Here is a 13,293-nt window from a genome sequence, read left to right as displayed (position 1 = left end):
CGATAATAAATATTTTTTAAATATTAAAAAAATATAACTGGTCAACCAAATCTTGTCAGTAAAAAAAAGTGCGAAATTCAAATTTTCTATGGGACGATATCCCTTCGCGCCTACATTTTTCAAATTTGCCGCCTTTTTCTACTGTCAAGATCTGGTTGACCAAGTATATATATATTGATTGTATATTGTTATACATAATATAATTTCAATACACATAAAACTGAATGTGTAAGAGTTCTTTAAACGATGACATATATAAATATTTTTTTTACAGGCAACTGACGTGCGATAAGAGAATATGTCATTACAAGTCAAATGTCATTCTGATAATTAAAATATACATAATATCCACGATTTTCGACTTTATTCCGAGCCTACACAAACTCATCGTGTATCTGCTAGTTCTACGTGACATTTAGAACGTACACCCATCGTACACCATGGCTGGTAAGTATTTTTTAATTAAAAAATCAAGCATGTAAAAGTTATGGTCTTATGTGTAAAAGTTTTCTCGTATTCAATAAAAGTTGTTCTAGACAGGTTCTAGATAAGTCTATGTTATGATCGGCTTATATTTTATCATGATTATAGCTGGGATTCTTGCCCCCACTTAACCTTTGCTCACTACGGAACAGAATAATTAACTTACCAATAAGCGTTGGTACTAAAAAGTTTAAGGCCACATACTTATAGGGTACTTTTAATTTGCATGTCATAAAATAGGTCTTATTACCTACAATTTTAAGGTTATAATTCGTATGTTTTCACTAATGTTAACAAGTAACTGTTAATTGATGTAATTGTGGACATAACCCGTTTACCAAGATAATATTAAGTCATTGATTACTTAACTTGTTGATAAGACACTTTGTGGCTTATAACCATTTTATAGAAAGAGGGCTATTAAGATTACATGGGGCTATTTGAAATTGAGAGAAACTTTTTTCAAGCCTGAATCATCACCATCATCTTCCTCGCGTTGTCCCGGTAGTAATTGGCGTGGGCACTAGTTTTTACTCTGACCTTCCAACCCAGAGGGTAAACTAGGCCCGTCTGCCTGCCTGCCTGCTAGGCAAGCCTGAATCATATCATATTATAATCTGAAAATCCCCCATTATAGGAAAAATACATGCTTATACTAAATCATAATTTTTAATGGGTATTGTTATGGTATATCATGTTTTATTATAGGGTTATGGGGGGGGGGATTTATAGGGGTTGTGCACAAATCACGTTTTTACGAAAGCGACTGCCATCTGACCTTCCAACCCAGAGGGTAAACTAGGCCCGCCTGCCTGCCTGCTAGGCAAGCCTGAATCATATCATATTATAATCAGAAAATCCCCCATTATAGGAAAAATACATGCTTATACTAAATCATAATTTTTAATGGGTATTGTTATGGTATATCATGTTTTATTATAGGGTTATGGGGGGGGGGGGGGGGATTTATAGGGGATGTGCACAAATCACGTGAGGTGTTTTCGGCTTCTTTTTGACGTTGAAGTAAATAGACTCGCTATGTGAAGATTTATGTTTAACGAAACCGAGAAAAAGTAACTACTCATGTGGTAGGTATTTAATATGCTTGAAGGGCGCCAAAACCCGATTTCGCTCTACCCTGATCAAGGACTCGGGCGGCACTGGACATCAGTATCCATGATGAAGACCAGGGAATGTGACCAAAATGTAAAAGTTTTATGGCATTATTCATAAATGCGCTCATATTAATTGTTTGCATGAAAAGTTGTATGAATACCTATACAAGCTGTACAACAGAATTTACAAGAAGATTATAAGATTTAATACACTTCCACCACCATACATTTAAAATTAACTAAAGTAATAATAGGGTATTTTCCTGTATTTAAAATAAATTATTTCACACCATGCATGAAATAAAGCACCAGATAATTATTAGAAAAACATAGATAGCAATTATTTTTAAGCACAAGTCTTATTTAATAAATCGGATAGAAATAAAAAGTATGTGAGTTGACCGTGACGTCACAATGTAATGTTTCATATATATAGTGTGTCAAAGTTCTGTTTGATTTCAAACATAGACAGAGAAAATCATACTATCTTTGTCTTACACTACTACTAGCACCCAAAAGAAAAGGATGAGTATAGTTTGTTCCTATTTACTGGCAAGATTTGGTTGACCCAGTATAAATTCCATATTAGCAAATCGTTTTGACAGTTCTAAAAAAGAAACTGATTCGACTAGTACGAAAATACCCTATTTATTTTATTTTATTTCCTAATAAAACATTCTGTACCTACTAAAAATACAAATTTGCAATGTATAAATTTAGATCTGATAACAGTGCGATAATGATAAGATAACATCTTTAAATATGACTTGATACCTTTATTTACACTGTAAATCTGTTATTGCATTTTTCTTTGTGGTGCAACAAAGTGTATTTACTTACTTACTTACATGATATCACAAAACTGTGTTTTTATAATCATTTATTTACAAACAAGATAAATATGTACAGATATTACTAAAAGAAATTAAAAACTAGCTCTCATAGAGCGCGGGTAATAAAACTAGTTGCGCTCGGATTTTAAACTAGACCGAGTCCAGACGCGCGAGTGAACACAGCAGCAGAAAAAATGCCTAATTGCTCGGTTTTTTGTTGTAAAAAGAGGTCGGGGACATCAAATTTACAAAAAGAAGGTGTTACATTTCACATGTATTTTTTTTTACATACGTTTTGTGGCGTCTCTGTCACTGTCGACGACTTGCCACGTGATTCTAACAGATGGCGTTAGTGAGGTAGAAACCTACATCGCACTTACGGAGTTTCAAATGTCAATTACTATATATACTCCTTCTGACTATCTCTCAGTGGACTTCGGTCCCCAGGCATAACACTCGCCTGGAGAGAGTACCCTATTGCCCTCTCTCTACCTTCTCTAAAACTGGTGACTTACCGACATTGGACAGACATGAAGACCTCAAGATCCTGATGACGCCGCCTCGCAGCAAAAACCAATTCCTCTCCTTGAGTGTGCCACCTAGCATGCCTCTGTACAGTTCTGTACATATGTATATATCCTGTAAAATATCTTGTAAATATATTCATGCCTGGTACCTCAGCTTCTCTCTCTCCGCTCGCCGCTCTGGCTCTGAGTAACTGCGCTCGTCACACTGGCTCTGAGCAGCTCCGCTCGCCTGTGACTGAGCATCTTCGCTCGCCACACTGGCTCGAGCACACCTGGTCTCTGCACGTTTCATACGTCGTCGCTGACCCCTCCGCTCAAAGGGGGGCTGATGTGGCGTCTCCTCCAGCTGTCACTGTCGACGACTTGCCACGTGATTCTAACAGATGGCGTTAGTGAGGTAGAAACCTACATCGCACTTACGGAGTTTCAAATGTCAATTACTATATATACTCCTTCTGACTATCTCTCAGTGGACTTCGATCCTCAGGCATAACACCCGCCTGGAGAGAGTACTCTCTATTGCCCTCTCTCTACCTTCTCTAAAACTGGTGACTTACCGACATTGGACAGACATGAAGACCTCAAGATCCTGATGACGCCGCCTCGCAGCAAAAACCAATTCCTCTCCTTGAGTGTGCCACCTAGCATGCCTCTGTACAGTCCTGTACATATGTATATATCCTGTAAAATATCTTGTAAATATATTCATGCCTGGTACCTCAGCTTCTCTCTCCGCTCGCCGCTCTGGCTCTGAGTAACTGCGCTCGTCACACTGGCTCTGAGCAGCTCCGCTCGCCTGTGACTGAACATCTTCGCTCGCCACACTGGCTCGAGCACACCTGGTCTCTGCACGTTTCATACGTCGTCGCTGACCCCTCCGCTCAAAGGGGGGCTGATGTGGCGTCTCCTCCAGCTGTCACTGTCGACGACTTGCCACGTGATTCTAACAGATGGCGTTAGTGAGGTAGAAACCTACAACGCACTTACGGAGTTTCAAATGTCAATTACTATATATACTCCTTCTGACTATCTCTCAGTGGACTTCGGTCCCCAGGCATAACACCCGCCTGGAGAGAGTACTCTCTCTACCTTCCCTAAAGTTTAATTACATTTAAACACAATTATTATAATAATAATGTGAGCCTATAAACGTCCCACTGCTGGGCACAGGCCTCCTCTCATGCGCGAGAGGGCTTGGGCTATAGTCCCCACGCTAGCCCAATGCGGATTGGGGACTTCACATACACCTTTGAATTTCTTCGCAGATGTATGCAGGTTTCCTCACGATGTTTTCCTTCACCGAAAAGCTAGTGGTAAATATCAAATGATATTTCGTACATAAGTTCCGAAAAACTCATTGGTACGAGCCAGGATTTGAACTCGCGACCTCCAGAAACACAATTATTATTATAATATAACATTTTAGTCTCATGTAATTGTTGGATTTATCGATTTTGCTCGCCCAGTACAAATTGCGGATCGGTTGAGCGACAAATCCGACTTCTCATCTCAGAAAACAATAAAATTCTTCGACGAAAATGTGTTAGTGTGCGTGTTGTGACACTTGTGATTCGTCCGTACACAAACAAAAACAGATCGAGGTGTGCAAGATTTGTCTGTGTAGGGCATAATTTTCTATGTATTTGTGTCGTCATTACAGATTGGATTTTGTATATAAGTGTGTGAAAAGTGCGACTGTGTGCACCTTTCCCCCCGCAAAAAATGGCAGAAAGATTTGTACGGTAGGATATCGCTTGGGCCCATAGAATTAGAATAGACAAGAACAACTGTCAATCTTCAAAAGTGCGACCAAAAATGAAATGCAAGTGTGTGCGTAAATTGTCTATGTGAGATCAAAAATAGTGATGTCATGTTACAACATATTAATAATCTGTCGGTGTTTGATTGCTTTATCGACTACTTTTTCAAATGTATTATTTTAAACGTTAAAATTCTACGACATTATGATGTATAAAATAAACTAGAGATGCCCCGAATAGTGGTTTTGGCCGAATAACGAATACCGAATATTCGGCCCCTCTCTCGGCCGAATACCGAATATTCGGCATGACATGCGAACATTTTGAGTCACAATTATTATGAAACCTGATCGCTAACAAAGCTCAACGTTAGATGACCAGCTAAGATATATTTTTGTTGAAAAGCATTAATGAATAGAGTCAAACAAAACAGACTCATGATAAAAATGAAATGTTTTTTAATCAAGAAATGCTCAAAAAAGGGTCCTCGTATTTACCAACTTTCCAAGAACACATTATAAATATTCCTACATAGTTTTTAGTTATTTTTATTGTGCAATTTTTCTTTTTAAGTAGGTGCAACAGATATTCGGTATTCGGCCGAATAGTAGGCAACGTTCGGCCTAATACCGAATATTCGGCAAAGTGTCCGAATAGGCCGAATACCGAATAGTTGCCGAATATTCGCGGCATCTCTAAAAATAACACCTGCCCTAGTAGCACGGTCGCATTTTTATCGTTTATCACCATGTCTGTCACGTTCTAACAAGTATGTAAATGCGAAAGTGACGGGCATAGTGATAGTCGATAAAAATGGAACCGTGCTGAGCCTGCTGCACTGCGTGCGCTATCAAAATCGTTACAGCCTTATCTTAGTCTAACTCTTACTGTGTTGGAAAGTGAAGTTTAAATTTACTGCTAAACATCTGCACCTTCAAAAAGGTATAACAATCGTTATTATTTGAAGTCGGTTATAAAGGTTAATATCTTAATTATGTCTTGTGAAGAAATGATTACATAGCTATTAATATACCGACAAGTTATCGATACTGTCATCTGAACATTTTGTCAAGCCCTAGCGTAAAGTAACAGTTTATGTTTTTACACAATATATTTTAAATTATTGAGTAATATGATAAAATATTAGCACACAAAGGAAGAAAAACTTATAATCAACTGTATAAACCAGCTTCTTACACTTTTTATGCTGTTAATTTGACAAAATATCGTTAAGAAAATTTCGCTCGGAATATCATTATTCCTCTGAAATGAGTATTTGCTAGGTTTATTTGGCCCCGTGACACTGAAATCCGGTACACTACAAGACACTATCTTCATTGTATTACTTTATCAAATAGTTTTCTTCCGAATTAGTGTTTATTTTTCAAATTAAAAATTACGGTGATACGCTCTTGGCCGTCCGCGGCCGTCGTCAAACTCAAAAATGGTCACGTTATCTCATTTGTAGTCTAACTCTTTCGCACTCATGCGATGTTCATATACGTGATGGCTTCCCTTTCGCACACTTCAGCTGTCTGTCAAGCGCGAGCGCGAAAATGACAAGTCTGTGCTTGGGCCCCTCCCTTCCGACGTGTCGGAAGCCGGTGTTGCTTGCAGGGTACATTCATTTCCCAAATTAAAACGGCAGATAGGTTGAGTCATTTGCTATCTTCTCATGCCTAGAAAAAAAATATTGCCCACTGTTTTTTAGGGTTCCGTACCCAAAGGGTAAAAACGGGACCCTATTACTAAGACTCCGCTGTCCGTCCGTCCGTCCGTCCGTCCGTCCGTCCGTCCGTCCGTCTGTCTGTCACCAGGCTGTATCTCACGAACCGTGATAGCTAGATAGTTGAAATTTTCACAGATGATGTATTTCTGTTGCCGCTATAACAACAAATACTAAAAACAGAATAAAATAAAGATTTAAGTGGGGCTCCCATACAACAAACGTGATTTTTGACCGAAGTTAAGCAACGTCGGGCGGGGTTAGTACTTGGATGGGTGACCGTTTTTTTGCTTGTTTTGCTCTATTTTTTGTTGATGGTGCGGAACCCTCCGTCAGCCAAGTCCGACTCGCACTTGGCCGGTTTTCTCACTAATGCGCACGTAACAATGGCGCGGAGCTGAAAAAAAAAACGTGCGTGATTTTTTTTTTCTAAGCATGAGATGATAGCAAATTATTAAGTAGGTACATACAAAGCATCCTGTATACACAACCAGTAGCATGCTCTTTTAGCGCTAGGCTACCATAAAAAAAAGTACCTACATATAAAAATAAAACAAGTACAAAACTGAAAATACATACTAGACGACAATTCTGTGTCGTCGTATTATATCTCTAACTACATTACTATACACAATTACACATGAACATATTTTGTGTAAGTTATGTAAAGTTAAAGCACAGATTATTTTGACTACCCTGATAAATATTACGTTACTTACGTCAAGTTTATCTTGTACAGCCTTGAACTTAACTTTATTATGATGTACTCGTAAATCATGATAACACCATATGCATTAGGCCAAGAACGCACCACGATTATTTGTCGCGCGATTATTTTGTCGCAGAAATGCAACGTATGTCTTTATATGCCAGTGCGCGCACATGCGACAAGAAAATATGTATTACAGCGCGATTTTAAAATCGCGTCGCACGATTTAAAATCGTGGTGCGCGCTTGGCCTTACACAATATTCGGGGGGATTAAGTAAACAAATTATATTATATACTAGCGACCCGCCCCGGCTTTGCACGGGTTAACAAATTATACATAAACCTTCCTCTTGAAGCACTCTATCTATTAAAAAATCCGCATCAAAATCCGTTGCGTAGTAAAGATCTAAGCATACATAGGGACAGACAGACAGCGGGAAGCGACTTTGTTTTATACTATGTAGTGTAGTGAATGTAGTGATACATATAATCACGCCTATTTCCCGGAGGGGTAGGCAGAGACCACGGATTTCCATTTGCTACGATCCTGACATATTCGTACCTCTTTCGCTTCCGTTACTTTTATAACATAACATTCCTCATACACGCTCACCGGTTTAGGGTGATATACGTGGTAATTGTATTGTTAAAGTGCCGCACAGCACCATCTACATCAGCTGTCAAATATTTGCTCATCTTTAATTTGCCACGTTTTGTGCGGTAATCATATAGGTCATATACTAAATAACTTTTACTATGGGTCCAACCAGGAATCACCAAATATTCATATCTTTATCTATTCATTCTTTTCCAGGTCCCAACCCCTACAGCAACCTTCTCCGTACGGTGGAAGTCCACGGCAAGACCTATAAGTATTACGATGTGGCCTCGTTCGGCGATAAATACAGTAAGTTAAAAATGTATCGCAATTTTCCTAGATGTTTGTTTTCACAGTATGTGCCATTTTGGCGCCTAGAGCGGCCGCTCCACTCGCTCTACCCTAGATCCGGCCCTGCCTCGACGCTTTGCGAAGCGACTGGCGGGAGCATGCAACAAACCGTGATGTGGCGGAAGAAAGGGGAGGCATTTGCCCAGCAATGGTACACAAGATAGGCTATTAAAAAATCTTCCTTCAAACCTTCAAGAAAAAGCGAACTGCTATCTGTAGAATATGGGACTGCGGGAATAACATAGGAAAATATGTGTTATCAAAACTAACTGTATTAAAGGAATGAATAACGCAAAACATAGACAGATGTCAACAGAGAGCATGCAGTATGCATACAACATACTATCTTAAAGGCAGGCAGCGCATTGCAACTCTGGTGTTGCGGGTGTCCATGGGCGATGGTAATCGCTTACCATCAGGCGATACGTCTGCTCGTTTGCCGTATAGTAAAAGTACGATACAATATTATATTTATTGCTCACAAATTATAAGCACTGAGACTGTATTTTTTTGCTCTAAAGATATTTATAGTATGTACATATGGTGCTACTTTACCGCCCCAGTGTGGTAATTACCACAATACGTGCCTATATCGAAAACTTAAAGGGCCATAAATGTACTGTAAAACGTTGAACAATACCCGTGCGAAAAGGTACTTAATTCGCAACTCATGTCGATTTAAAATACTTCCTTCGGTTTCAATTTATCGCTACTCGTTGCGAATTTCCTACTTTACGCACTTACATCCTAATGTACTATTTCAACCAGGGATGTTACAGAGCTCCGTTTCCGTTTCCGTTAAGTCGGAACTTCCGTTTGGTATTACACATCCGTTTCTGTTCCGGTTCCGTTACTTTTGAAACGGAAGTTATATCGGATGTCAATGCTTAGCGCGGCAGCGGGACATGAGCGGTGTACATCAAAAACAAACAGGTTTATACCAGTCATTCGCTCATAGGCCCGCTTGCCACGTGCTGCAGTAATTAGATGTTCTGGTTTATCCGTGTTTTCGAATTTAAAGTACCTATTCGTATGTGTTGTGTTGTGTAATGTATACCTACTGATAGTACTGACTCAGGCTCCGGTTCTGGTTCCGGTTCCGTTTTCGGTTCCGATTCCGTTTCTGGTTCCGATAAACTAAATTTAAAACATCTGGTTCCGCTTTCGGTTCCGATAAAACCACATCCGTTACATCCCTGATTTCAACCCGTGGGTCGCGACGTCTTGGTCCAAGACTCTTGGGGTCACGGGGGCTAACAAAGACATGGTAAAAAAGATTTGAAATATATTATACAAACAGATAAGAGAAAGATTAGGCCTAATTCGGTGATAAACAGTAAGTACGATAAAATATCGATACAATAAGGTAAACGTACTAGTGCTCGACATGCTAATGCCCAATAGATGACACCCTGCTGTCACCTCTATTGACAATGACTATAGTTTCACGATAACATGTACTGGCACATAATAAATAATAGTACTAAGTACAGAAGACTCACTCTCTAACAAAACGCGTCTGTTACGATCAGCACAGATATGGCCGCTAGGTGGCGACAGCGCCACGCGCGGCTTATGGCTTTCCCCAAAATTGGGGCCGAACGGATGTACTTTTAGCTACCTGTAGCAAAGCGACGAAATCGCGGAGTGATCCACGCCTGGTACTGGTACCGCGTCGAGCACCTGTAGGTACGTTTACCTTATGCAAGTTGTGCGTGGCGAGCCATTTCAATTTTGAATGGAATTTTGAATTAGTTAGTAATGTAAATGTAACAAATTACTGGGATAAATCAGTGCAGTTGGCTCTTGAAAGCCACAACACAAACGACTTATCTTGTCGATAAGTGCTCGCATAATTAAATGAGTTACGCAATATGTAAATCGAACAGTCACCTTACACACCTCCGCGGACACCAATTGTTTTTAACGCGATAACGTCATTAAATAACGTTTACTTTAATGTAGTTAACAATACAAATAACGAATGACTTAGAGTGTCATGTAGAGTAGGTATTTAACACATTCAGTGCCGAAAACGACTATCGGAGATTTTATGATTTCGTTCCCAGGCCGGACGACCCGCTGGTCGGGATCGTGGTACTACAGCTTTATTTGACGAAATTTTTGCGGCCTGGCGCGGATGTCTTGTTTGGCTGGGTGGCAACGAATGTGTTAAACAAATATTTAGAAGAAAATAAAGATAATTTTGCGGGCGTGTAATAACACTAGGCACTTTATCTTAATTTTGAATGTCGTGTTTATTTTAGTTTATGATAAGAAAATGACATTATGTAAACATAGACAGGAATATAAAACTAAAACTAACTACAATTAAAATAACTAAAAAGGTATTTTAGTTTATTATATTTCTAAATTTGACACACTTCCCGATCTCCGATTGAGCTGAAATTTTTCATAAGGTAAACGTACCTGTGCTCGACGTGGTCCCAGTACATGACATCTTGAAACAAGTCATTGTCAATAGAGGTGACAGTAGGGTGTTATCTATTAGGCAGTAGCATGTCGAGCACTAGTACGTTTACCTTACATATGTAAATCAAATGACAGTGCAATAATATGATGACAGGGAGCTGATCTGATGATGGAGACAGGAGGTGGCCATGGGAACTCTGTCTAATTGTTTTTGGATTTTTTTGAATTGTCTCGATGAATATTAGTTGCGTCACAGGGCGGACACGCCATACATCAAAAATGATTTGCGTTTACATGTGTGCACGGCACGTCTGTACACGCGTCATTGAGTTTCTGACGGAATCCTGCCCTAGTAGCACGGTCGCATTTTTATCATTTATCACCATGCCTGTCACGTTCTAACAAGTAGGTAAGTGCGAAAGTGACGGGCATAGTGATAGTGGATAAAAATGGATCCGTGCTGAGCCCGCTGACATGCTCTCAGTAGAGCGACTTACGCACACATTCATGTCGCGGCCTGTCGCGGGCGAGGTAATCCGAATCGGGGCGGGGCGTTGCGTGTTCGTTCTGTATGATAATACTATTACTTATTCTGTGGTTGCGTGTTTAAATAAAGTACAGTCAACGATAAAAACGTGTATCAATACCCTCCTACGGCACAGCCATACAAACGAAACATCCTAAATTTGACACTGAAATTTGAACCTAAATTGTAGGAAATAGAGTTGATTTTGCGTTGTTTGAAAATTAAACGAAACAAAGCAAAAGCGACTCTTTTCCAATTGAACATGGTTTAAATTCCATCGAACTGAATAGGTACTATAGGTAGGACTTTGGGCCTAGGAGGATAATTAAGTTTTATCAAAAATCTTATTTCACAGACCGGCTCCCATACAGCATTAGAGTGCTGCTCGAGTCATGTGTACGCAACTGCGACAACTTCCAGGTGTTAGAGAAGGACGTCAACAATGTGTTAGAGTGGGAGAAAAACCAGGCCGTGGAAGGTGGAGTGGAGATCGCTTTCAAACCCGCCAGGGTGATATTGCAGGTAGGTTTTAAACCTAAGTGAGGCCTGAGTGGACGCTCGCTCGGCGACGCGTGCAGCGTGGCTGTGGGCTCACTCGTGACGTGAGCAGCGTGCACTAAGGCCGCTCCTATACGTGCGCATTTGTTTAACATGCACGCCGCGCGCCCCGCCCCGCTGCACGCACAACAAGAGCCTCCACTCAGGCCTTACACTTACTGTTACTGTGTTAAGTAAGGATTTGCTAAAACAAGAGTTCGAATAATATCCATCATTATTATATTTATTGTATATTTGTATGTATTTTATAAATATGTTTTAGTTTATACATATACTAGCGACCCGCCCCGGTTTCGCACGGGTTAACAAATTATACATAAACCTTCCTCTTGAATCACTCTATCTATTAAAAAAACCGCATCTAAATCCGTTGCGTAGTTTTGAAGATCTAAGCATACATACAGTACAGACAGACAGACAGGGAAGCGACTTTGTTTTATACTATGTAGTGATATCCTATTTTATTTATTTATGTATTATATAAATATGTTTTTTTTATTAATCCACTCAATATATTTCTCTCTCTGTACCAATTGTAGGTATACCTATCTCTGTTTGGCCCTATGGTTGACTGGTAGAGAATGCCATTTGGCATAAAGTCCCTCATTTGTACATTGTTGTATATATTTTGTGCAATAAAGTTTAAATAAATAGAGTTGGGCCAAGCTAAGTTGACAGCGACTAGCCCAGACTCTGCAAATGTTATTTAAACGTCATAATTTCATAGAAGTTTGAGTACACAACGCTAGAGGGCTCTGCGTTCAGTGTCTAAGAATGTTCTATGCATCAATGTCATATTTTATTATCCTCACTCAGGTCCTTAGTAATTAATTGTTGTGTTTGTGTACGTCTTAATTTAATTTAATCATAATTATTATAATTTATTATGTAATTAGTTTTAAATATTTTAGATATTTTAATCACATATGGAATATTTCTGGAATAAATTTATTTCATTCATTCATTAATTCATTATCTGTGAATACTTGTCAAAAAACTGTTTAAGGCACAGTATGTATAAGATACTCTATGGTTTACGATAAGCGCTAGTGCTGCACTCTGGTGGCAGAACATTGCAGTAAGACTCCCTATTGCGAGTTCCTGTGATTGTCTCTGTACCTCTATTTAAGATTTTATTGTTATGATTAGCTGTTGGATCTGCTAAAATAAATAAAAAAACAACGGGTTGCACTCCGGGAGTGCCGGCAGAAGTGAAAACTCAATGACATTGTAACAATTTTTTCGATCAGGTCACGTGTCCGTCTTACGAATTTTCATTCTGTCGAATCTGTCGGTCACGTGACCTGTCGCGAGTTTAACATTTTTTCCCCACCTCAAAAAGTGCACAGCGCCGCTAAAGAAGTTTTCACTTCAACAATTATGTTTTGTTGCAGGACCTGACAGGGGTGCCAGCGGTGGTAGATTTCGCGGCGATGCGCGCCGCCGTGCGCGAGCTCGGTGGCAACCCTGACAAGATCAACCCCATCTGCCCCGCCGACCTGGTCATCGACCATTCCGTGCAGGTCGACTTCGCTAGGACGTGAGTGATCCTTCTCGGTCAAACAGAAAACTGTGTTCACGTCTTTCCTGTAGACATACACAAGAGTTAAGGCCTATAAAGGTTAATTTTCTTATTTAACCCTTATCCACGTGAAAAGGTTCTCCTTTTATTT

At 39.7% G+C, this 13,293-nt stretch overlaps 1 protein-coding gene across 1 annotated transcript in view; it reads left to right on the top strand.

Annotated features, from left to right (window-relative positions):
- Positions 1-438: 438 nt before the first annotated feature.
- Positions 439-13,293, top strand: part of LOC134660163 (cytoplasmic aconitate hydratase-like) — a 59,494-nt gene continuing 46,639 nt past the window's right edge. The window contains exons 1-4 of the mRNA XM_063515893.1: positions 439-447; positions 7,969-8,061; positions 11,418-11,584; positions 13,015-13,160. Of these exons, the coding sequence (XP_063371963.1) occupies positions 441-447; positions 7,969-8,061; positions 11,418-11,584; positions 13,015-13,160 (413 nt within the window). The 5' untranslated portion in view covers positions 439-440. The remainder of the gene's footprint in view (positions 448-7,968; positions 8,062-11,417; positions 11,585-13,014; positions 13,161-13,293) is intronic.

The sequence above is a fragment of the Cydia amplana genome, chromosome 26 (genome assembly GCF_948474715.1).
Source record: "Cydia amplana chromosome 26, ilCydAmpl1.1, whole genome shotgun sequence".
NCBI lineage: Eukaryota > Metazoa > Arthropoda > Insecta > Lepidoptera > Tortricidae > Cydia > Cydia amplana.
The sequence above is the reverse complement of the archived record's forward strand: the minus strand, read 5'-3'. Positions and strand labels throughout refer to the sequence as shown.